The 23744-nt window shown below is 68.5% G+C and overlaps 2 protein-coding genes across 6 annotated transcripts; one reads left to right on the top strand and one right to left on the bottom strand.

Annotated features, from left to right (window-relative positions):
• Window positions 1–1034: 1034 nt before the first annotated feature.
• ANO8 (anoctamin 8) lies at window positions 1035–17424 on the bottom strand. Of its 2 annotated transcripts, XM_090027528.1 has the most exons (18): window positions 17188–17424; window positions 10798–10908; window positions 10495–10627; window positions 10272–10410; window positions 10007–10103; window positions 9425–9541; window positions 9083–9210; window positions 8783–8944; window positions 8517–8669; window positions 8027–8153; window positions 7731–7786; window positions 7419–7493; window positions 6912–7055; window positions 5659–6381; window positions 5297–5488; window positions 4655–4786; window positions 4210–4320; window positions 1035–3915 (listed from the first exon to the last, which is right to left on the bottom strand). In XM_090027528.1, the coding sequence occupies exons 1-18, from the start codon at window positions 17282–17284 to the stop codon at window positions 3235–3237; spliced, it is 3378 nt and encodes a 1125-aa protein (XP_089883654.1). In that variant the 5' UTR covers window positions 17285–17424; the 3' UTR covers window positions 1035–3234. The 2 variants fall into 2 exon arrangements, with proteins under 2 accessions (XP_089883654.1, XP_089883655.1); XM_090027529.1 differs by lacking the exon at window positions 6912–7055.
• A 2622-nt stretch (window positions 17425–20046) lies between these two features.
• Window positions 20047–23562, top strand: GTPBP3 (GTP binding protein 3, mitochondrial). 4 transcript variants are annotated; one of them, XM_090027531.1, is made up of 8 exons: window positions 20047–20600; window positions 20683–20744; window positions 20935–21201; window positions 21288–21360; window positions 21500–21643; window positions 22051–22216; window positions 22491–22775; window positions 23080–23562. In XM_090027531.1, exons 1-8 carry the CDS (start codon window positions 20186–20188, stop codon window positions 23309–23311), a joined length of 1644 nt encoding a protein of 547 aa, XP_089883657.1. In that variant the 5' UTR covers window positions 20047–20185; the 3' UTR covers window positions 23312–23562. The 4 variants fall into 4 exon arrangements, with proteins under 4 accessions (XP_089883657.1, XP_089883659.1, XP_089883656.1 ...); XM_090027533.1 differs by having other exon boundaries at window positions 20683–20769; window positions 20876–21078; XM_090027530.1 differs by having other exon boundaries at window positions 20683–20769; window positions 20876–21201.
• The last annotated feature ends 182 nt before the right edge of the window (window positions 23563–23744 follow it).

Here is a 23744-nt window from a genome sequence, read left to right as displayed (position 1 = left end):
TTTGCCTTCCTTACGAGCGTGAGGGGGTTGCCAATGTGACTGGAGAAGCCGGTGCATGGGGTACGGGTTGGCTATGCATTAAACCCCATAACTTGGTTACCAGGGATCCTGGTTTTCTCCAATTTAAAAAAATCCCCAAGTTTTGGTTTAAAACAAATAAGCCCAAATCCACATTTCTCCACAATTTAAATGAAACACCACTAACGTATGGCTATATCTATACATTAGTGGTGTTTAATTTTAATCGTGGACAAATGTGGATTTGAGCTTGCTTGTTTTTTAAAAACAAAAATTGGGATTTTCTTTTTAAATCGGAGAAAACCAGGATCCCTGTTGATCACGTATCTGAGCAGGGGGCAGAATAACAGGAATCAAACGAGCACGGCTCTTCTGCCCGGCTCATTTGAACTTGGATCTGAAATGCTGAGCAAAGCCCCATGATCTGGGATATCTCATGTCAGGGAACACAAAGTTCAGAGTGGAAACGTCCTGGTAGAGGCAGACAGATAAGCTGGTGGCTGCTCGCAGGGGCCTCTGTGCCATCCTTGGACCCCGGGGATCTGCAGGTCCTAGAGGCCTTTGCGCTGCCGGGGAGAGGGCAGGGAAGAAACATCACATTTGTGTATGACGGGGCTGAGGCCCCTGGGGCCTCATGCTGCGGTTCACGGAGGCCAAAACCCTCCCGCTGGAGCTGAGCGCAGGGGGAAGTGCCCTTCCCTGGGGCTGGAGCCCCCAGGACCCTGCTATGGGGCAAAGGAAGGGGTCGGTGCTACCACTTCCCATGAGATCTGTTCTTTCCCCTAAAAGTCCCACCCTACCACGGGGGTGAGGGGTCTCGTGCAGTGATCACACGACCCCCTCCAGCTATGCAACCCCCTGGGCTCTTATCCCACGTGTGCTGTCGCCTCTCGAAGCTCTTGCCTGGCGTCATGGGGAGCAGCTGGGGCTCCCCGCTTGTGGTACTGGCCCGGGGATGGGAGCTGGTGGGGCCTCCCCGGGGCAGGGGGTTGAGGCAGCAGGCGGAGAGACCCAGCTCTGTTGAAATATATTTTTATTGCATTTCTGCAGGTTTTACAAAAATATGACAAAATAAATTAAAAAGAAATAAATAATCCCCTTTTTCTTTTTGTCTCCTTGATTCCGACGAAAAGAAACAGAACACGGCAGAAAGGAATCGGTGCTTTGTTTATGACCGCGTCGCCCCCCCGCGTACAGTCGCTGCCCCCCCAGAGGCAGGCGCTACAGGCCGGACAGGGTGGAAATGCTTTGCATAGGGGAGCGCTTAAAAATCCCTGGGCTGGGCTGGGGTGGGCTGGGGGTCTGGCAGCAGCCAGGACCCCCACCCGATGCCTGCCGTCTTCGCCCGGGGACGGTGGGGGCAGGCAGGGGAGCTCTCTCCCTGAAAACTGGTGCGATGGCAGAGCGATTGGTGAGCGTGGGTGGCCAGAGTTCGGGGAGGCCAGAAAACAAAGCCAAGGAAGGGTGAATGGAGCTGAGCTGAGCCCCCAGACCGGCTCCTTCAGCCCCTCCAGCTGCAGGGCAGGATCTTTGGGACTTGAGCCAGGAGCCCCTGGGCAGCGAGGGGGTCAGGGTCATGGCAGGGGAAGGGGGAACCATGTCTCTGCTCTGCTTTCCAGGAAAGCATCCTGCTGGGTGCGGGGCACGAGCTGTAGTCCTGGCGGGGAAGAGCCAGGCTCAGCCCTCCTGTAGCATCTCAACAGCGGCTCCCCATCGCTTCTGGGCGCACCGTGATTTCCTCTGCGCAGCCTGTGCCATGCCCTGCCCCAGGCTGCTTTGCAGCCCCAGGTAGGGTCTCCTGCCCATCCAGCTCCCCCTTCTCTGCACTCCTTGGCCCAAAGGCCCCAGTCTCCAGTGGGAGGGGGCAGCTGCACGGGAAAGGGGAGACCCCTGGCCTTCCCACGCCCCTGCCCGCGTTATTGCTGCGATGCATAGCTTTGTGCTCAGACAAACGCCCCCTTGGCTGGTGGGAGATGCGCAGAAACCCCCACACAGTTTCCTGGCCCCCGGGTCTAGAAAGGCTCCCGCTGCCCTGCAGGTGGGGGGGTGCGTGGCTCAGGTCCGGGGCAGGGGGGCATTCAAAGACACCGCAGCAACTTGGGGCTGGGGGGAGGCTGGAAGCGCTGCTGCCCTGGGAGAAATGGGCACGGGGGCATCAGCTACGTATCAGCGGTAAGGAAATAAGCAGCGCTCGCTCAACCCGCCCTGCAGCCTGGGACTGGACCCCGGCCCCATCCAGGGCACCACCGACCCGGGCACTGGTGCTCGCAGAGCTGTCTCTCCCTGGCGTTGTGCAGGTGAGACGAACCAGCCCCACACCAAGGCCCGACTCTGCCCTGCCAGCCTCGGTAAAGCTCCCACTAGCTACAGCAGAATCAAAGCCAGACCCACCCCCCTCCCTCCCTGCTCCACATCCCCCCAAAGTTTTTGGTTGCTCCTAATGCACTGCTCCCTAGACAGCGGATCCCACCCCCCCACCCCCGGCTCAGGTGTGAGCTCCTTATTGCAAAAAAACCCCAGCAAAAGGAAAAGCAGGAGGGGCAGAGGGACTGCCCCAGTGGAGACCTGGAGGCAGGAGGTGCCTTGTCCTGGCCCGGCACGGCACGGCCCTCGCCTACCTCGGAGGTAGCAGCGCAGGCCGGCTGCAGCCATGGCAAGAAGAATGGAATAGAGTTGGGTGGGGGGTGTCTTTTAGTGCAAGAAAGTCGACCATGCATGGGGGAGGGGGCTCGTCCTGCCCCCGCCCCGGCTGTTCTTCAAGCAGAGCTGTGTCCCCGCGCTGGGGAACGGCCGCGGCTCTGGGCCGAGGCCTGGGTGAGGTCGCCCCAGCACAGGGGCCCCTGGAGCGACCGGGGAGGCGCTGGGCATGGGGAGCCCCAGCCTCCAAGCCCAGGCCCCTGCCCGGGAGGGAGGGCAGGAGGGGAGCATGGCGCACCCATCCTGCTCCGGCAGCCTCAGGCACCCTCCCTGGCCACGTGCGGGCAGGTTGCCCGCGGGGATCACTGGGGGTTTGCACCCACACGGACACGGACGGACGCACACACACACAGCCCTTGGTGCAGCCGGCGCGGGGCTCAGCTGAAACGGGGGGAAAACCCCGAGTGATCAGCGGGGAATCCATGCCCAGCAGCTTGCCCGGCTCCCCCCGGCCTCCATCTCTGGCCCCGGCGCCCTGCTTGAAGAACAGCCCCGAGGGCGACGGGCACGTGGCCCCGGTTAGAGCTTGGGGCCGGCGCCCTCCTCCTCGGCCCGCAGCTCGGCCTCCTCGCGCCCACCTTCGTCCACCGCCCCGTTCAGGTGGGACCTGCCGGGCACCTGCTTCTCGACGCCCTCCCCAGCGGGGCCGGGCCGCGACGGCAGGGGGGTGCCCCCCGCGGCAGCACCGTTGCCCCCGGCCCCCTCGGACTTGCCGAAGTTGAAGAGCTTGCCAGGGTTGAAGGGCTTGGTGGGCGACTGCACCTTCTCCGTGCCCCCGTCCCGCTTCGTCTCCGGGGACTTGAGGAACTTGAAGCTGAGGAAGCCGGGCAGCTTGTTGTCGCTGGCGGTCGGGGACTGGGGGGACCTCGCCGTGGCCGTGCTGGCTGCCCCTGCCCCGCCGGACAGGAACTTGCCCTGCAGCGGGATGATCTGCTTGAGTTTCATGACATTGTTGGTGGCCAGCAGGGAGCTGGGCCGCTTGGGCTTGTCGGTGCCGTGGGAGGCGCCCCCGGGGCCCTTGGCTTTGGCCGGACCCTTGTCGTGGGCCGGGTCCTGCCCGGCGGCCTCGGGCCGGCCCTCGTCCCGGCTGGCCTCGCGCTCCTTGCGGGCCTGGTACTCGGCGTGGCGCTGCCGCTCCTCCTCCTCCCGCTTGCGCCGTTGCTGCTGCTGGAAGTGGTGCTGCGCCTGCCGCTCGTGTTTCTGGGGCGGGGGGGAAGCAGTCAGGACTGCGGGCTGCTGCGGGGGCTCCCGTGGCTCGGCTCCCGGGGCAGGGGCAGGGGCACGGCCAGCTCCCCCACCACATTGCCCCCATCATGGCATCTCCTTTGCATTCACGCATGGGGTAGTCAAGGGGGTCTCAGGCAGGGTCGGCTTGGACTTGACCTTGCCCGCTGCTGGTAGCCAAGCTGGGGATCCCCGACACCCCCCCCGCTCGCTCCCACCCGTGCATCCCCAGGTGCCCGTCTAGGCTGCGTGCCGTGGCTCTGCACTCACCTTGAAGGCCTCCCTGCGCTGGTACTCCAGCTTGGCCATCTCCTCCGCCACCCAGGCCGGGATGTCTGGGATGGCCACCTGGATAACGTACTTCAGGAGCAGGGCAAAGTGCTGCCGGGGCGAGGAGATGGGGGAGTGAGAGCCCCGTTAGCCCCCACGGTGCCCTGGGAGCACCCCTGAAGTCCACAGAGAGTGCCACGTGGGCACTGCAGAGTCCCCCCCATTTGCCCGCCTCCTGCCCTCCATCCCCAGGGCACTTCCACGCCCCCAAGGCAATGCAGTGCCTGCTTGAACTGAACAGCTGGCAGCAGCTGGGGAGCCCCCATGCCAACAGCCCCGTGTGCAGCCCCGGGACCCAGGTGCAACGCTTGCGGTGAGGACAGGGCTTCGCCCTACAGCAGGTGCTGGGGGGCACAGGGGCCACAGCCCCCGCTGGTCCCCATACCTCCAGCACCACCACGGAGATGATGGCTCCCTCGGGGCTGAGCCACGGGAAGAGCCGCTGCAGCTGGCCGCACTGGGCGATCAGGTAGCAGTTCACCACGATGGCCAGGACACCCATGGCCTCCATCACTTTCTGCAAGGGAGACGGGTTGGGGTGAGATGCGCCCCCATCCCCCACTCCACCGGCTGCCCCCAGACCCCTTCCCATGCCCCTGGAGAGGGGGGAGATCCCCAGGCTGGGCAGGACAGGCAGCGCCACCCTCATGACGCTCTTCCTGGGAGACACCCTGCCCCAGTAACGAGTTGGGCAGGCTCAACCAGCCCTCCCTGTCCTTGCCGGGTGTAGGCAGGGTGGGTCTGCACCCCGGCCTCGCGGTGACCTAGGAACCCGAGTGCTTGCGCTCGCATCCCGCGCCTCGCCCGGCCGCCTCTGCAAAGCAGACACGGTCACCTCCTCCCATGCAAACTGGCAGCCACCTCTGGGGTGGAGCACGGCAGCTGGGGAACAGCCCGGAGCAGAGGGAGAGGCTGTGCCGGGACCAGCGCGGGACGTGGGGGGTTGTTAGGGAGGCTGAGGGTTGGGATCCCAGCAGCTTGGGATGCACAGACCCCGCAGGGACCCCGCGACCAGGCCCCAGCTCACCTGCCACTGCCCGATGCTCTCGACCCGCTGGCCGAAGGGGCGCTGCAGCCCCGTGCACAGCTTGAAGGCGTCGCTGCGGATCTCAATGACGTTGTTGATGAGGGCGCAGGTGGCGGCCAGCGGGAAGGCGGAGGAGAACAGCACCACGTAGCCGAACTGGATGAACATCTCCTGGTAGTCCTGGAACGTGTCCTGGGGAGCGGGCAGGGGTGGCATGGTGGGCACCTGTGTCGCAGCCCGTGCCACCCCAGCCGTGGTCCTGTCCCCGCTGCTCCAGGACAGCCCTGGTGAGGACGGTGTTCCCGGCTGCTCCGCTCCCCCGTGCCAGGGCCTGAGCCCCCCGCCCCGCGGCACCCCCTCACCTCGTACTTCTTCATGCAGCTCTCCACCTCGGCTTGCGTGAGCTGCGCAGAGTAGTCCTCCTCGGGCGGGTCGATCCACGAGGCCCGGTTGCGCTTCCCGCCGTCCTCCTCCTCGTCCTCGTCCTCGCGGCTCTCGCCTGCCCGCCGCGGCCGGCGGGGCCGCAGCACCACGGGCGGCTCGCGGGGCTCGGCCGGGCCCTGGAGGGGGCTGCCCGAGGGGCCGTCGCTCTCGTCGTCGTCCTCGCACAGCTCGAAGACGGAGGCAGGGTCCATGCCCTTCTCCACCATGGTGGGGCTGCCCTCCTCCAGGAAGCTGTCGTCTTCGGGGGCGCCGGGCTCGCCGCCGCGCCGCTCCGCCTTCTCGATGAAGCTCACCTTCTTCAGCTTCAGCCCGCAGTCCAGCAGGCTCTCGTCCTCCGAGTCCGACTCCCGCCGCTCCTCGTCCTCCTCCTCGGGGACCCCGCAGCCGCCGTTCAGGCACTTCTTCTCGCCCCGGGGCCCTTCCGCGGGCTGGCGGTCGTCCTCGCCGGGGCGGGCGCGGGGCGCGGGGCCGGCCCGCGGCGGGGCGCAGCGCTGGGCCAGCAGGCGCAGGACGGCGTGGGTGGCGGCGCGCAGGCCCTGCAGGCTGAGGTCGCCGCGCTGCAGCCGCCGGTACAGGTGGGGCTGCGACACCTCCTTGACGTTCTGCAGGAACTGGCGGGTGATGAGCAGCGTGGCCAGCATCTGGGGGCACGGACACGCGCGGCGGCGTCAGGCCTGCCCGGCTCCCCCCAGCTCTCCTTGCCGCCGAGGGTCGGTGCCTCGTCAAGCGTTTGGGTGGAGGCAGGGGGCGAGCACACCCAGAGCAGCAAGGGGAGACGGGCGACGGGGTCGATTGACCGTGCGGTGGCCGCAGCCCGGGATCCGGCCAGGCGTGACCCACCGGGGCTGAGACTGACCGCGCTCATCACACACCCCACGGAGAGCACGCATGCGGGAGCGCCTGCACACTGCCCCCCCCCCCTCCCACCGGTCCCGTCCATGGGACCCAGGAGAGGCTCCGCGCCCCCCGCCCCGCGGCCTGGGGTCCGGATGGGAGCTGGAGGGCACCCCCGTGCCCGATCCCCCGGCACCTGCCAGCACCCCGCGGGGTCCTTGCTCTCCTGCCTCCAAAGTCTGGGGGGGACGGGTCAGCACTGCGCTGTGGGTGCATGTGGGACCAGCCAGGCGCATGCAGCCGGGGGCATGCAGGGCCCGGCCCCCCCTGCTCCTACTTTGGATACGGCCAGTCTCCAGCAAAACCCCAGGAGGCCCTTAAGGGAGATGAGAAAGAGGTGGAGTTGGAGAGTAATGGAGGGAAGGAGCGCGTCTTTGAGCTGACGCACGAGGCTTTGGGACAGAGAGAAGATGAGCAGGAGCTGCGGAAGGGACAGAAGAAGAGAGAGAGAAAGAGAGACGATGAAAAGGAGGCGCCGCTCGGACCCGACCCCAGGCCCCGGCGGGCACGGCATGCGGATGGCAGCGGGAAGGGGTGGCAGGAAGGGATGCAGGGATCAGCCAAGAGGGAGACCGGGTGCCCTTGGGGAGGCTAACGAGCCTGGGACCCCGCTGGATTCAGGCCTCTGTGGAGCCGGGGCTGGGGGCCCCCGGACCCGTGCTGGTGGCGGTCGCTCCCGGGCCGCGGGGTGCACGGGACGGAGCTAAGACCCTGGCTGGTTCCCCGGGCAGTGCCCCCGTCTGCGCCAGGCGAGCTCCCACGCCGGCCCTGCGCCCGCCCTTACCTCCTTCAGCCGCTCCATGTCTTTGAGGTAGAAACCGATGTAGAAAAGACTTAGGTACGAATTTACAAACTGAAACTGTCGGGGAGGAAGAAGCAGAGTCAGCCCGCGACGCGCCTGGGGGCAGCCACACGCGGTCCCCGCCTGCCCCAGCCCCGGGCGAGTCCCACTGCGCCGGCACGGGGGGCTCGAACCCGGGACCCCCCGCAGCCTGAGCTAGTGGGGGAGCTCCGCGGGGGAGGATGCAATGGGAACAAGGGCTGCCGACCAGTCCGGGCGATGGGAGGGGGCAGCGACCCGCCAGGCCCGACTCACCAGGACGATCTTGATGATGAGGTGTTTCTCGTAGGCACTCTGCAGGCGGTAGTTCTCTGGAGCAGAAAGGAGAGAGGCGCTCAGCCCGGGGCTGCGGGGAACAGAGAGCGGGGGGCGAGTGAGGGGCTCCGGCCAACCCCTCTCCCCCCTCGGGGCTGGGTCACCCCCGCCCCGAGCCCGCAGCTAGTTTGACCGGCGGGGTCCCAGCCAGGCGAGGGGGTTGCTGCGCAGGGGGGACCCCCTGGCGAGCCCGGGCTGGAGGGCAGAGGACGGAGCCAGCCCGCGCCCCGACGCACCCATGTCGTTGAGCCAGTAGGCAATCTTCTTGTAGAGCTCGTCACAGGTGGTGACGATGATGGCCAGGACGATCTTGGGCAGGAAGCGGACGATGCGGGGCAGCTCCTTGATGCTCAGCACGAACTCCTGCAGGGGCAGGGATGTCACCTCCGGGGACGTGACCGGGAGGCACCGACCCGCGGGGGCAGACGTTGGCCCCTGCTGCTGCCCCGGTGCTGGCGGGGCAGGGGGCTCAGCGCAGAGACCCCGTTTGCCTCTCCTCCACCCCAGGAAGGATGGGGCTGAGCACTGCGGCCACACACTGGCAGGTCACGCGTGCACACATACATGCAGATACCAGCATCCCATGCACGTGCATGCATCGCACACGCAGAGAGCTCTCCGGGTCCTCTTGCCCCGCTGCGGGGGAAGCAGACCTGCCTGCCCCTGGCACACGGGCCGTGCGGATTTGGCACAAGGGGTCCGTGGGCCGGGCAGGGCCTCACCCACCTGCAGCTCGAAGCAGCCCAGCATGACGAGGAAGACGCAGGTGAGGCAGAAGAGGCAGACGGGCAGGCTGACCAGGCACTGGAAGAGCAGCCGCTTCCAGGGCGGGTAGTAAAACTCCTCGGCGTTGGTCACGGGGCTGATGCGCTTGGCGCCCTGGGGAGAGGGGCAACATGAGACCCCCAGGGCTTTGCTCATCCCCGTTACGCCCCCCAGGTTCTGGGGGCACCCCGAGCATGGCAGTCCCCGCAGCCACCCCCACCGCTCACCCTGAACTGCGGTCGGGGCTCCTCAATGGACTCGGCGGGGGTGTCCAGCGTCCCCCACTTGTAGGCGAACTCGGCCCCCCGGCGCTTCCACTCCTCCAGGAAGAGCGTGGCCCAGATGACGTTGAAGATGGCGAAGACCACACAGCACACGTCCCGGCTGGTCTGGGGCCGTGGGGGCACAGGCAGCCGGTGGTGAGGCGCAGGGACGCGGGAGTCCCGACGGCCTCTGCTCCCCCCGCCCCGTCCTACCCCCGAGGGCAGACCCCGGGGGTCCCCGCCTGCGCCCGCACGGCCCCTCACCTGGTCGCTCTCGGTGAAGGTGTAGAGGATGGAGCCGAAGACGGCGGGGTAGACCATGGCCGAGGTGTAGAAGCCCAGCCAGGCAAAGTACATGGCGATCTTCACCCCGAAGTAGTCGCAGATCTCGTCTGCGGAGGGGGCAGCGGTCAGGGCTGGCTGGGGCGGGGGGGCGCTGGAGACGGGCTCCAAAGCCCGAGAGCCCCAGGGGCTCACATCTGTCTGGGCGCGCGGGTGGAGGGGGCAAAGCTGGGCCTGACTGGCTACCAGCCCCTTTGGGGGGGCATGCCCCTTCCCCAGACCCACCCCCAACACCAGGGACCTGGCTGGAGCCCAGGTGCCTACCGAGGGGCTGCGACTCGCAGATGGCCTGCACCCAGGACTTCATCAGCCGCTTGAGGATCCGCTGCTCGTGGAGGGGGAAGACCTGCTGGATCACGCCGCGGGCCGCCAGCTCCGAGACTGTGCCGGGGGCAGGAGGGGGTGAGTTCAGCTGCCCGAGCCACGCGCTCTGCCCAGCACGGAGCAGGGGGCCCCTTGGCCTCCCCAACCCTGGAGCTGGTGCTAGCAGGGGAGTTTGGGCTTGCCAAGACCATGTGACAGCGCAGCGACTGCACGCCCGTCCCGAGGTCCTTCTCAGCCCCCCCCAGCTTCATGCATGCTCATGCACGTGCCACGCCTGCGCACCCCGGCAATGCTGCAGGCTCGGGGCAGCGTGGGACAGCACGGGTGGGAAGCTCCAGCCAGCCCAGCATAGCGGGGCATTTCCCCCACGTGCGGGGAGCCTGGATGCCAGGCTCATCCTAGCCGGGGATGCGGGCAGGGCTGGGGGCCTCCCCCAACCCCTCGCGGGCGTCCGCGGTGCCTGGCAGAGCCCCGGGAGGGTCGACGCTGGCACCGAGCAGGGTGGGGACGGGTCTCACGCACTGATGGGCTGCCCCTCCAGGAAGTGGATGTTGTGCAGCGACTCTCCCTGCTTGGCTCGCAGGTTCTCCAGCCAGTACCGGATGATGTCCTGCCGCTCCTGCCGGGGGGAGAGGAGAGCGGGTGGGGAGCCAAGGGGTCCCCAAGGCATCACCCACGGGATCCACCCCCCACGCCGGGGCATGCTGCAGGACCCGGGTCTGCGGCACCACCCCGTGGCCTGGCCCTGTGACCCCGCTCTTTCCAGGGGCAGGGAGCGGGCGCCCACCTGGGAGGTGAAGAAGTAGAGCTCGTTCTCGATGTTCTCGTAGATGTAGTCCTCCTCACAGGAGAAGCTGCGCATGCCGCCCCCGAACTCGGCCTTCACCGGCTTCCGCAGCCCGATCTCGTCCGCTCCCCGCAGCAAGCTGCCCGGGGGCAAGAGCCGGGGGTGAGGGGGGCCCCGGGGCCGCCCCGGGCAGCGAGCGGCAGGGCGGGCGGCGGGCTCCTACCTCTCGTAGTTGGCAGTGACGAAGAAGGCGTAGACCTTGGTGAGCTTGTGGTGCCGGATCTGGATGATGAGCTCGGGGATGCCCAGGCGGATGTGGTTCAGCAACCAGAGCAGCGTGTGGTCATCCGTCGTGTCTGCGGGAAGCACAGGGAGGGCAGCGCGGGGTGGCCAGCGCCGGGCAGGAGAGGCCATCCCCTCGGGACGACCGGCCCCCGGGCACCGCACGTGGGGCTGGAGCTGCTGTGACCCCCCCAGGGGCCGGCAGGCCGGGTCCCCGTGCCCACGTGCCGGGCCGGCTGCCTACCAGGGAAGGTCATGAGCACGTCGCAGTTCTCGGTCGGCACCGTCTTCATCCAGGACTTGTGGGACATGATGTAGCGCCCGGCCTGGAGCAGCCTCCTCCCGAAGAGCTTGTCTGCGGAGGGAGCCAGAGCAGGGGGCGGTTAGACACAGGGGCGAGGGACGCTGACACTGTCCGCGGAGGGGATGCAGCGGCCGGGAGATTTGGGGCAAGGTTTGCCCGCCCCAGCCCACGGGAGTTGGGGCCAGGCTGACCCCCGAGGCATGTGACCGGGATCACTTACAGCCGGCTGGACAGGGGCCACATGGCACGGGAGGGCCGGAGCTGCCGGCAGGGCAGAGGCTGCGTCGGGCACACGTGGAGAGCACGCCGCATGCACGCGTGGCACTCAGCGGGCAGCGCCGGTTTCCACGTCGGCAACCGCCACGACACTGCCCTCGCCCAGTCCCTGCATCCTGCCCTGCCTGGGGCACTGTGCCCGCGGGCCCTGCACCACGGGCTCAGGTGCACCCTCGGGGGCAGGTCCTGGGCAGGGAGGCGGCACCGGGGGTGCGGGGCAGGGGCATCGGCTACAGGCCCAGGGGCGTTGAGGGGAGCAGAGCGGTGGCAGGAGGGCAGAGCAGCAGGCCCTGGCTCGGGCTGGGGCTGGCGGCAGGGTGCATCATGCTGGGGACACAGACACCCCCACGCCCAAGCAAGGGGCATCCCTGATGCGCCCCCCAAACTGGTCCTGTTGAAGCAGGGTCCTGGGAAATGTAGTTCCCCAGGGGATTGTGGGAGTAGCAGGCTGCTGCAAGGCATGCTGGGAAGGCAGGTGGGGTATATAAAGGGCTGCTGGGGCAGTTGCAACAAGAGGTGAGGGTAGTTGCTGCTGCGGGAGTGGTGTTATGATGCTCCTGCTGCGATGAAAGGGGCAGCTCGCAGGCATGAGGGTGGGGCTGCGGGGGCAGTTTGGACCCCTGGGCTTCGAGGAGGAGGTGTGATCTGCCCCCCCCTCCACCATTTGCTTCTGGGAAAGGAGTGTGCCCCTGGCAGAAGCAGCTGGGGGCTGAACTGCAGCCTCCTGGCAGCCCTGGCATCGCTGGAGAGGAGCCCGGGGCCACCTGCTCAGGGGAAACTGAGGCAGGGCTGCACTGCAGCGGGGCTGGGTGAGTCAGACGCCTGTCCCGTCCCTGTTGACCGTGGGGTGCAGGGGAGTCCGGCTCTGCTCGGGGTGCGTGCAGCGCCTGGTGCCCTGGCCCGTGGGGAGGGGGCTTCCCGGTGGTGCAGGCAGCAGAGCAACACGCTGGTATCCGTGCTCTGAATGCACGTGCACACTTACGTGTGCACGTGCACATGCAGGCGCATGTTCCGCTCCCAGCTCTCCAGTACCCCCCCACTGCCCTGTGGTCCGGAGCGCGGACCCCCCCAGGCCTCCCCGTGCCTCCCTGCCCTGGTCCCCTGCAAGCCCCTCCCAGCTGGCCGCCACGTCTCTGGGCCTGTCTCTGGCTGGGGTGAGGAGCTCAGCCCGAGGCCAGCACGGCCGCGGCCCCGGGGCGGCCTCCGGCTCCCTGCCTGCATCCCGCGCCTCTGGGGCTCCTGCGCCCCGGCTGCGGAGCGGGTCCCCCAGGTGCCAGACCTAGCGCCGGTGACCCGGGGCATGCGCCCCAGCTCTCGGGAGAGGAGGTCAGCCCCGCAGGTGCTGAGCTAAGGGCCCCTGCCCATCAACCGCCCGGTCGCAGGACAAGCTGCTGGCTCTGCCGGGCTCCCCGGGGAGCCCCCACCCCCATCCCTGCAGCCCCGGGGACCACCCTCCCGGCCTCGCACAACTTCCTCCCCTCCGGCCCCCGCCCCCATGCCAACGAGGGGTGAATTTCTGTGCTGCTCCTGACCTGCTCCCACCCCCACAGTCCTGCTCCCACTGCTCTTACCCCAGGCCCTGGCTGGTGCCCGGGCTGCGGGCAGGGATGGCAGCCCACCGCGTGGACCCCCCCAGCCACGGCTGCTGGAGAGAGGCGGCGTGCGCTCTCTAGATTTCCTCTGTCTCTATGGAAACCCACGGAAGTGCTGCACCCCCACGGGGGGGGCGGGGGGGGAGCAGGTCTTCTGCTGCACCCTGTTCTGTGCCCAGAGCAAACCGGGCTCCTTGCCTCTGGGTCCCAGCTGCCCGGTGCAGGGACCAGGCCCTGGCTGGCTCCCCACGCCCCGCCATCCCCTTCTGCATTGCTCAGCCCCAGCGCCCTCGCCTTGCCCAGGGCTGTGCTGCTCTTGGGGCAGCTGGCACGGACAACAGCAGCCCCACGTGCCCTGGACCCTGTGCACACAGCCCCGCAGTGTGCAATGCCCTTCGCCCCAACCCCTGGGTCTGCATCCAGAGCTGGACACCCAGGCCACGGCCTCTCGCCAGCTGGTGCCCCCCGGCCAGACCCACCGGTCACCGGGGGGCCTCTCTCCAAAGGAAAAGCTGCCCTGAGGGACACAAAAGGGTTAAGAGAAGCTGCATCCCCCGCCCTTGCCACCCCTTGCTCAGCCTTGTGCCCCCCTCCCACCCCGGCACTGCCCAGTATCTCGGCTGAGACCCCCCAAACTCATCTCCTGCACCAGAGCTAGTGGCATTTGCCAGGCCACAGGTCCCTCCCCGCCCTTGGCAGTCGCAGGGCAGGCGTGGGGGGCGGTCCGGCCTGCACCTTGGCCCTCTGATTCTGGCCAGATGTGGGCGAACAACTGGCTTAATCGCACTTCTGCGCACAAATAATTCAGTTGCCCTTTTCCCCTCCCTCCCTGTGGAGACCCCAAGGGTCCCGTGGGTGCTGGATCCACCTGCAGATGCACGTGGGGGAAAAGAGGGCAGATCCCTGGCCAGGAACGAGGGGCCGGCTCGGGACACTGCTTTTCCCCCACAGAGCAGGGTGCATCCCCAGGCTGGAGGGAGCATCCCACAGCGGCAGGGCTGGAGCTGGGTGCAACCGTGCCGGGGGTGCTGGGGTTGTGGGGGGCCGTGGCAGAGCAAGCAGCACCCAAGGCTGGTGCTCGGTGCTGGAGAAGCCGGGGCAGCGCCCAGGAGAGCTTCGGGCCGGGCCGGATGCTCCCGCCCGGGCGTGCGATGCTGCCGAGCGCCCACGAGGACATTCCAGGGCGGCCTGGCTGCCTGCCGCGGCTGCAACAAAGCCGGGCTCTCTCCGCGCGCACAGGCCCGGCATTGTGGGCTCCCGCCTGCCCTGGCATGGCTGCAGCAGGGCGTGGGGCTGGGGGGCAGCGAGGGGGCTCCCTCCTGCTGCCTACCTGGCTGAGCTGGGGAGTTTCCCAGGGTGGCAGGGCTGGGCTGGGCTCTCGGCGCCTGTCAGTGCTGCCCGCTCCTGAAATCCAGCCACCTCTGGGGTGAAACTGCTGTCCGACTCGGGGCGACCCCACAGACGAGCTCCAGGGCAGGGAAAGGAGAGGGACTCGGCGGAGCTTTCACCCCTTGGGAAGGGGACGCGTTACTACCCGGGGCGCTTGGAGACGGCGCATCTGACAACCCAGCAATTGCCACGCAGCAGGTCGCAGCTGCTGCATTCCTGCGTGGGCTGGGCCGGATGACAGACGAGGGCGCGCCCCTGGTAAACAAGGGAGACCAAGCTGGTACTTGAGCTAGGAGGAAGCCTACTCCTGTCTCCGTCCCATGGGCACCGATCCAGGATTTGCACGCAGCGCAGCCCTCCCTGAGCACTCCCGGCACTGCCTGGGGAAACAGAGGTCCCTTGAAAGGACAGGGCTAGGCTGGATGTGAGCTGCGTGGTCTGGACCTGGATATTGGGGGTACAGCGGCTCGGACTGGAACTGGGAGGAGTGGTTGGTCCATTTTCTCAGCCTTTGCTTTCTTGGGTGACTGCCCCTTCCTGTGCCTTGACTTCCCCACCTGTGAAATGGGGCAACAGATTGCAGGCTGGCTCCTCCACACTGCTGGACAGCCGTCGGGCCTGACTGGCGAACAACAGCCGAGGAACCCGATGTTGGAGAAAGAGCTGGAGGTTTTCCTGGGCCTTGCTGAGCAGCCAGGAGGATGGTGCAGGACTGGGGTGTGAGGCCAGCACCCTGAGCAGAGCAGTCGGGCTCCACCTGCCTTGCCCACCTCTCGCCTGCACTGCGAATCATGCCACGGGGAACGCAGGATGCAGCCCCTGGGACCGCAGCCCTGTCTGCCCAGGGCTGACTCTGGCCATCACCTGCTGCAGAACACACGCGAGATGCTTCCTACAGCGGCGCTGGGGCTTTCTGCCAGGGCATCCTCCCACCCCAGGCCCCCAGCACCGAGAGCGCCCAGGTGCCAGCAAGCGACTGGCAAACTCCAGCATGCAGCCAGCTCTGGGGTGGGATGCGGCGCTCGCAGAGGAAGTGACGGAGAGCCGCCGGCAGCCGGGCCTAGCAGCCTGCCCGGTGACTCGACCGGCCAGCCACGGTGCAGGGATGCAGCAGTGGGTCGCCTTGAAGGCTGTGGCCAGGCCGCGTGCCGTCTCCGTGCATCCCGAGGGCAGCATCTGCCAGGAGTGTGAATGGCACCTGATTAGCATGCAGTAACGAGGCTGCTCCGGCTCCCGGTGACCTTGCAGCCTGCGCGCAGGCCTGTCCTCCGCGCTTGCTGCAGCGGCAGCCCCTCAGACAGCAGGCTCCTCCCTGCTGGGAGCGATGGCCCGGCGCTCTCCCTTGACGCTCCTGCTCCGTCTCCAGCTCAGCTCTGCGCCTTCCCGGTGCCGGGATGCTGCGCGGCGCGAGGAGCCGGGGGCTGCTGGGGTCAGGAGGCAGCAAGGCCCTCTGGGAGCCTGGTCCAGGCTGGGACGGGGGCTCCACCGCCCAGGCCAGTCCGGCTCCAGCCCCCAACAGCAAACGCGAGGGCCCGCCCTTGTCCCGGACGCTGTCTGCCTTGCTCCTTGCCACGCCGGGCACCGCTCAGGCCCAGCTGGGCCTGTTTCTGCTCAGCTGCCCTTGTCTTGACCTGTTTCCAGGGTGCCACGCTGGAATCTCCCTGCCCCACGCTCGGATGTCGGCGCCAGCTTGGCCGGGTCCCAGCTGCGTGTGCAGGGCCAAGGACCCAGCTGGGCTGGGGGGGGAGGGGTGCACTGGGAGAGCTGCAGCCTCTGCAAGGGCCTTTATCTCTTGCAGCCACAGAAGAGGCCTCTGGTGGCAGCTGCTGCCCAAAGCCTGCCTGGCTCCCGGGATCCAGGGCTGTGGGCACTGGGCACACTGGGCCAGATGCCCGGTGGGGTGCCCACATGTCAGGCTTGCATAACAACCCAGGTGTGCCGGAGCACGGTAACAATGACCGGAAGGACTCTGATCCTCAGCCCGAGCCCCGCAGGAGCTCGAGGAGGATCCCTGTGAGGCGTAGGGGGCTTGGGACGTGCACAAGCTGCTCCAGGCCCATCCAGCAGAAGTGGGGCCTGCGTCTTGCACCCAGGAACGCGGCACCCGCTGGATGTCATGGAGCCAGGGATGCATTCCTAGCCCCAAGACCGGCACCCACATGAAGCCCCCCGGGGGCTGCCGGCAGCAACGTGCACCACTGGGCAGGGCAGAGCGGAGCCGGCACCTGGCCTGCCCTGCTCCGCACCCCTGCCCGGCTGCGTGTCCAAGCCGGTTGTCGCCACATCGCGCCGCTCCGGGGGTCTCGCCCGCTGCTGGCCCAGCGGTGCCCTCCCGGGAGAGCCCTGCAGATGCACTTCTCCGCGGGCGCCTCCTGTTCAACGGGATGCTGTCGGCAGCTCGTGCAGGGGGAAGGGCCTCTGGGCTGGGGGGCCATTGCTACGGACGGCACCGCCCTGGCCTGCGGAGGCCTTGCAGCAGCTGCATGCTGCTTCCCAGAGTAGGTGGCTGCTGTCCCGGGGGAAACTGAGGCACACGAGTAGGGACTTCCCGGCAGGGTGCTAACAGCCGGCAGGCTGGGCGCTATGTGCCCGGAGCCATGCAGCTGGGCCCTGCCCGCGGCCCTCGCACAAAGCCCCAGGCCGCGCCGCGCCGCACCGCGCCGCGCTCGCCGGCCGTCCTTCCACCAGGCAGGATGAGCTCACCCCGCCACCGACCATGAATTATTTACGTTGGGCTGCACGAGGCTAAGCCGGGATGGGAGACAAAGGGCTGTGCGGGCCGGGCGCCGGCTGGGTGCGGGACAGATCCCGCGCACGAGGATGTGGTGCCCAAGCGTGCCCGGATCCACACGCTCCTGCATGTGCTCACTATCGTGTGTGCACACGCAGCCCGCCCAGCTGCCGTGAACACGCGTGCGCCTCCAACCCCGAGTGCCGCGGCTCTCGGTCCCGGCCTGCCCCCGCACCCCTCGCTGCCCGCTTTGTCTCCCGCAGCCGCAGGTGAGCGGGTCGCCCAAGGTCACGCCGCGGCGCCCGCGCCCGCGCCCGCGCCCGCGCCTCGGCCCGCACCTACCCAGCACCCCGGCCGCGGCCGGCTCCTCGTCCGCCGGGGCTCGCCGGGGCCGGCCGCCCTCGGGCGAGCCCGCCGCGCCGCCCGCCGCCTCGGCCATGGTGGCGCGGGTCAGGACCGCCGGCGGCGCGGCATCGCGGGGCAGCCCGGGCCGGCGGACAAAGGCGGCGCCGCGGAGGCGCTGCCGGCCGGTGCCTGCGCCGAGCTCCGCCGCCGCTGCGGGTGCGGGTGCGCGAGGGAGGGGACAGGGGCGGGCGGCGAGCGGGCGGGGCGGGCACGGGCTCCCGGTGCTGCCTCCGGGGGGGGCCCGAGACCTGGCTCCCAGCCCGCCCCGCCCCGCCCCGCGCTGCCCCGCGCGGGCCACTCGCCCTGCGGCTGTTGCTTTCCGCCCAGGAGGTCACGCCGCTATTTCTAGACCCGGGCAGGTAATCTGACCTGGGCTGCTGCTTGCCTCTTAACCTTTACCGAGACATTTATAACCCTGCCTCCGCCCCGGGGGCAGCCCCGGGCGCCCCTTGCAGCGAGCCGGGAGCGGGGCCGCCCCGACCCCCGGCGCCTCTGGGCGCAGGCCCCGCCGCCTCCCCCCCCGGCCGCCCGGCGCGTCCGAGCCCTCCTGCACCGGCCGAGGGCCGGGAGGGTATTTCTGACGCCCAGGCGCCCTGCCCCTCCTGCCCCAGCCGACCCGGGCCGTCCTCGCCTGCCAGGCGGCCGGGCCGGCCCCAGCACATCCAAGCCCAGCAATTCCTCCTGCCCTGCCCTGCCCTGCGGGAAGCCTTTCCCAGCGCCTCCTGAATTATTCAGGCCTTTTAGGGGAGGGATGGGTGCCAGGAAAAGCTCCAGGGGAGTGTGTGCACGGGTGTGCATGTGCATGGGTGTGCGTGTTGTGCATGGGTGGGGAAGACACTTGGACAGGAGCCGAGCAGCCACCTGACACCCAGCCCGAGCGAGCCAGGGCGCATGTGCCTGCGCAGCCTGCCAGGTGCTCCTGAGGGAGGGCGTGAGGCCCTGGGTGTGTCTGGGGGTGGTGGCAGGCTGGCGTGCCGGGTCAGGAGTGCGTGTATGCACATACTGCGTGTGTGTGCACGTGTGTGTCTTGCACAAGACCCCGCCGACGGGGGCCCAGCCATCTCCATCACTTGTCTCCTGGGGTGCTGCACGTATGAGGAGAGCAGGGACACTTGGGTGCAGCACCTCTGAGTCTCTGTGGAGGAAGTCACAGCTGTGGATGGAAGGGCCTGGTGGGGGGCAGGGGTGTCCAGTGTCTGCCCTGGCCTCGCGCTTGCTCAGCGACATTACCTGGCGCTTCGGGCCTGCGCAGACAGCGAGGGGAGCGCGGCGGCTGCAGGGGCCGTGGGGCGCAGGGAAGGGCCCCCCAGGCCGCGGCGTGCGGCAGAGCACAGGCAGCTACACCCGGCCCGGCTGGCACGGCGCCTCGGCTCCTGCAGCCAGCTGCTGAGTGGTACATCCTGCGGCTTGGGGACATGGCTCTGTGCAGGAGGCTGATTCCCTGCCGCTGGCTGCAGGCCAGGGTTTGAAGGTACCCATGAGCTGAGAGCGGAGCAGGGATCTTCTGGGCCCTGAATGACTCAGTGCAGTCAGAGGGCGAAGGCCTGTCCCTTGCACTGCAGAGTACAAATGCCTCCCCATGTATGATCTTTTCTGCGTGGTTTATGGTGACGGGGGATGGCTCAGACTTTCCCTCCAGCTTGCTTTTTGGCCCTGGGCAAGGGGGCCTAGCGGGTATCTGGGCTCCAAGGTCCCCAGAGGCACCCGGGTGCCTGCCATGGATCTGGGAGCATCACAAGCCCGGAGTCTGGGAGGGAGGAGACTTGCCGTGGTAGTGCCAGGCAGATATGAATGATTGAGCTCTGCTCAGTTGAAATTTAGAACTTAATTCGGAAGGGATTTGGCCCAGAAATGAATTATTAGCAAAAAAAGGCCTGCCTCTCCTTGCTGCCAGCAAGGGGTGGGCGCAGGCCTTGTAAATGTACGTGCAGTGGCTACCAGTGCTTTCCTGGGGGCAGGCGTGTGTGTGCGTGCAATTAATAGTGAACGGGCAGCAAGCCAGGCCGGCCTTGTGCACTGAGCTGTGTCCCTTGGGCACGGTCACCCAGTTCGCTGAGCCCTGGGGAGGCGCTTGCAGGGCCAGATGCTTGCTCTGAGCCTCCAGGAAGCCAGCAAAGGTCCCAGGTGGGTCGGGGAGGCTGGGCTGCCCCATGCTGCCCCCCCAGCCCCTCCCCAGCACATTCCCCGCGGCTGCCCCGCGACAGGTGAGGTGAGGTCATCTCATCTTGCAGCAGAGGATCAAAATAGCTGCCGGGTCCCTCGGCTCGGCTGCAATAAATAATTCACTGCCTTCGCGGCCTCTCGCGTGCGCTGGCGTGTGGGGGGCTCCTCCTGCCCGCCGGGCCCCGCACTGCGGCCCGCAGGGGCCGGGCCGGGCTTCGGTTTGGGGTCCTGGATGAACTCCTCCGCCTGGAGCCGGTGCCCGCCTACGCGCAACAGCCCCCCCCCGCGCTTTCCGAACCGGGCCTCACCCGGCTGTCGGCAGCGGCCGGGCGTGCGTGCAGAAGGCCCTCGTGATGCCCGCGCCCAGCATTGCGTTTGCACGCCCAGCCCTGGCCTCCCGGCTTTCCGCCCTTCATTGTGTGCATACGCATACATGTATGGGCATGGGCGCCTATGTACGTGCGCATGTACACGTGTGTGCGCATACATACATGTACGTGCATGCAGATAGGTGTGCACATGCGCGTGCACACATGCACGCGTACGTGTGTGCCAGTGCGTGCGCATATCTGCGCGTGCCCGTCGTCTCGGAGCAGGCCCCGGCCGGGTCGCAGGGCGGAAGCGCCTCTCCCCTGCGCAGCCTCAGCCAGGCCTGCCCGCGGCCAATCAGAGGCAGCGGCGCCCGTTGGTCCCGCCCCTTTGCGGACCCTCGGCCAGTCACGGCGCGGGACGCGTGCCCGCCCTTGAGGCGGCGGCGCGGCCGGGCGGAGGCATGCGGGCGGGCGCGTGCGGGCCGCTGCTGCGCTGGTGCGTGCGGGCCGCGGGGCGCTGCGCGCTGGGGGGGGTCGCCGGGGCGCCCCGGAGCCGGCGGGACGTGCCCGGCGCTCCCGGGGAGCGGGCGGCCCTGCTGCGGGCACCCCGCCTCAGCCGTGCCCTGTGGCCGGGCGGGCTGGCGAGGCGGCGCCACGGCTGCGCCCGGCAGAGAGACACCGTCTTCGCCGTGTCCTCGGGCCACGGGAGATGCGGCGTGGCCGTGATCCGCACCAGCGGCCCCGCCAGCGCCACGGCCCTGCGCCGCCTGACCGGGCGCGACGAGCTGCCCCGGCCTAGGGCCCTCGTCCTGCGCAGCATCCGCGACCCCGGCTCCGCCGAGCCCCTGGACCGGGGCCTCGTGGTCTGGTTCCCAGGTGAGGGCGGGCGCCGGGGCGGGGCGGGGCGGGGCGGGCCGGGCCGGGCGCGCGGCCTGACGCCCCGCGTGCTCCTCCGCAGGGCCCCGCAGCTTCACCGGCGAGGACTGCGCGGAGCTGCACGTGCACGGGGGGCCGGCCGTGGTGAGCGGGGTGCTGCAGGCCCTGGGTACGACCCCCCCCCGCTGCCGGGGCTGCCCCGGCCTGGCGCCAGCGTGCAGCCCCCCGCTCGGGCCGCCCGGCGCCGTGCCCACGCCGCCCGTGTGCTCCCCCAGGGCGCCTGCCCGGCCTGCGCCCGGCCGAGCCCGGGGACTTCACCAAGCGCGCCTTCCAGAACGGCAAGCTGGACCTGACCGAGGCCGAGGGCCTGGGCGACCTGATCCACGCCGAGACCGAGGCCCAGCGGCGCCAGGCCCTGCGCCAGATGGAGGGCGAGCTGGGCCAGCTCTACCGGCGTTGGAGCCAGGAGCTCACCCAGGCAAGAGCCGGTGCCCCCTGGGCAGTCTCCAGGGTCTGCCCTCTGCCACAGCCTGCCCGGGTGGCCTTGGCTGAGTCGCCCCCTCACGCTGGGCCTCAGTTTCCCCAAACGCGCTGCGCCGAGGTTCGCTTCAGGGAGCAGAGGGGACCCAGCCCCAGCAGGACCCACGTGGGCACGGGGACCCCCCATTAACCCTTCCTGCCCTGCAGGCTCTGGCCTACATCGAAGCCTTTATTGACTTCAGTGAGGATGACAACGTGGAGGAGGACGTGCTGACTCGAGGTGAGGGCTGAGGACCCGCTGGCCCTTTTGGGCTGGTTGGGCCCGCTCCCCCCATGCTGACTTGGGCCGGCTGCAGGATTGAGGCCGCGGTCGGGGTGGGGCTGTGCTGTCTTTCTCGCTCCAATTCCTGCCCCCGCAGTGGACGCGGCCGTGGCCCGGCTGGATCAGGAGCTCCGGGGGCACCTGCAGGATGGCCGGCGCGGGGAACGGCTGCGCGGGGGCGTCCACGTCGTCATCGCCGGGCCCCCCAACGCGGGCAAGAGCAGCCTACTCAACCTGCTCTGTGAGTGGAGCCCTCCCCAGGCCCCCGGGCTGCCCGCACAGACCAGGCACCCCCTGCTTGAGTGTCCTGCCGCCCCTGCGCCGTGGGGCCACGCTCCTGGCCGTGGCCTGGCCGGATCCCTCGGCCCCAGCAGCGCTCCCGGTGCCCACCAGGTGGCAGCACAAGCCTCTGGCATTGCCCCTGTTGCAGCCAGGAGGCCCTGGCTACATGCTCCTTGGCTCTAATGAGCTGTGGTTGCGGTGGGGGTCTCTCCATCATCCCCAGCCTCCATCCCAGGGAGTGGCAGGTCCTGGGGGCCGTGGCTGGGGTCTGCCCCTTGCTCAGGAGCCCTGTGGCTGCCCCCATCACAGCAGCGGTCCCCAGCAGGGCTCCAGTCCAGCCCTAATGCCCCGCTCTGTCCTGTGCAGGCCAGCGGCCTGCAGCCATTGTGTCGCCGGTGCCAGGCACGACAAGGGACGTGGTGGAGACGACGCTGAATGTGGGTGGCTACCCCGTGGTGCTGAGTGACACGGCCGGGCTGCGGGACGCCCGGGACCCCGTCGAGCGGGAGGGCGTGAGCCGGGCACGGGACAGGTGAGGTGGGCACGGGGCTTCACCGGCCCCACGGCTGCTCTGTCCTGGGGCACGGACCGGTGAGTCCAGGGAGCCGTGGGCTCCCAAAGGGGCAGGGAAGGGGTCAGGGGAAGTCCCTACTAACCCCTGCACCATTTAACCCCCTGTTTGCCATCGAGCAAGAGTACGCACTGCCTGCAGCCTGCCAGGAGTGGTGCTTCCTCTGGGATGGGGTAGGGGGATTTCGGGGAGGGGGTTGCAGCCAGCTTCACCCTTTTCCCCTTCCCTCTCCCAGGCTGCAGCAGGCAGACCTGGTCCTGGCAGTGCTGGATGCAGCGGAGCTGGCCCCGCAACCCGGGCGCCTTGCCGGAGCCTTGCAGGCTGTGCTGCCCCCCAGCCCCCCTCCCAGGCCCTGCCTCCTGGTGCTCAACAAAACCGACCTGCTGGCGGAGCAGAGCCGGGGGGCCCTGCAGGAGGCCTGTGCAGGGGGCAGCCTGCCCCCCACCTGCCTGCTTTCCTGCGTGACCGGGGAGGGCACTGCCGCACTCCTGCACCTGCTGAGCGGGCAGCTGCAGCACATGTGAGCTCGGGGGGACTGGGGCAGGGGCAGGAGAGCTGGGACCCCCTAGCCTTGCCTTGCCTTGGCAGTGGGCACTGAGCTGGCAGTGAAGGCCCAGGGGGCTAGAGCCAGCAATGGGGAGGGGCCTTGCTGTTGGAAGGACTTGGGGAGGGAGGGTTGTGGGGGTGGGGGCACTTGGCAAGCCCCAGCCCCTGGAATGGGAGGAGAATCCCCATGCGCTGGCAGCAGTAAAGGGGCTGTGACCCACTGCCCTGGCAAGTGCCTCTGCTTGACTGTGACCCCCTCTTATCTCACCTCTGTCCAGCTGCGGTGACCCCTTGGTGGGCTCCCCGAGCCTCACACAGACGCGGCACCGCCTCCACCTCATCAGCTGCCTGGACGCCCTGGGCCGGTACCACCGGGGCAGGGGCGGGGACCTGGCGCTGGCGGCCGAGGAGCTGCGGCTGGCGCGACGGCACCTGGGCCGCATCACGGGGCAGGTCGGGGCCGAGGAGATCCTGGACATTGTCTTCAGGGACTTCTGCATCGGAAAGTGAGGGGCACGGGCAGGCACCGTGGTGGGGAGTGCCAGGTCGCAGTGCCCATAGAGCGATTGCCTGTGTTTCCAGGCGCTGCAATCTCAGCTGTGGAGGCGAGGGGCCTGGGAGGCCAAGTGGGGGGCATTAGTGGAGGGGGACAGGGCCAACAAGTGGTACCTGCGGGCAGGCCAGAGGGGTGCAGTGAACCAAGCCCCTGCCCCGGCTCTCTGGGCAGGCTGTGCTGTGCCGTATTAATTAAAACACCCTGGACCCTTTCCGTGACTTCTGGCTGTTTCCCTTCCTGCCTAGCACGGGCACCTGGCCCAGCCCGCCATCACCCTGTGGGCTTCCTATGTTGCCCTGCAGGGTGGAGCAATCTTCCTTGCACCCTGGGGCAGAGAACCACGGCCTGCAGCCCACAGTCACCCCACGGCAGCCAGTGGGCAGGCCT

This window comes from Crocodylus siamensis, chromosome 14, assembly GCF_052110815.1.
Source record: "Crocodylus siamensis isolate JL-2025a chromosome 14, ASM5211081v1, whole genome shotgun sequence".
NCBI lineage: Eukaryota > Metazoa > Chordata > Crocodylia > Crocodylidae > Crocodylus > Crocodylus siamensis.
Note: the sequence above shows the minus strand (reverse complement) of the source record. Positions and strands in the feature narration are given on the sequence as shown.

What these genes read in the sequence shown, in the direction of transcription:
- ANO8 (XM_090027528.1), bottom strand. Translation starts at nt 17,284, where the DNA reads ATGGCCGAGGCGGCGGGCGGCGCGGCGGGCTCGCCCGAGGGCGGCCGG. An exon ending in TCTACTTCTTCACCTCCCAG is followed by an intron (nt 10,104 to 10,271) that starts GTGGGCGCCCGC and finishes TCCCCCCGGCAG; the next exon opens with GAGCGGCAGGACATCATCCG. An exon ending in AGAGCATCGGGCAGTGGCAG is followed by an intron (nt 4,787 to 5,296) that starts GTGAGCTGGGGC and finishes TCTCCCTTGCAG; the next exon opens with AAAGTGATGGAGGCCATGGG.
- GTPBP3 (XM_090027530.1), top strand. Translation starts at nt 20,186, where the DNA reads ATGCGGGCGGGCGCGTGCGGGCCGCTGCTGCGCTGGTGCGTGCGGGCC. An exon ending in CCTCGTGGTCTGGTTCCCAG is followed by an intron (nt 20,601 to 20,682) that starts GTGAGGGCGGGC and finishes GCTCCTCCGCAG; the next exon opens with GGCCCCGCAGCTTCACCGGC. An exon ending in AGCGGGCAGCTGCAGCACAT is followed by an intron (nt 22,776 to 23,079) that starts GTGAGCTCGGGG and finishes ACCTCTGTCCAG; the next exon opens with CTGCGGTGACCCCTTGGTGG.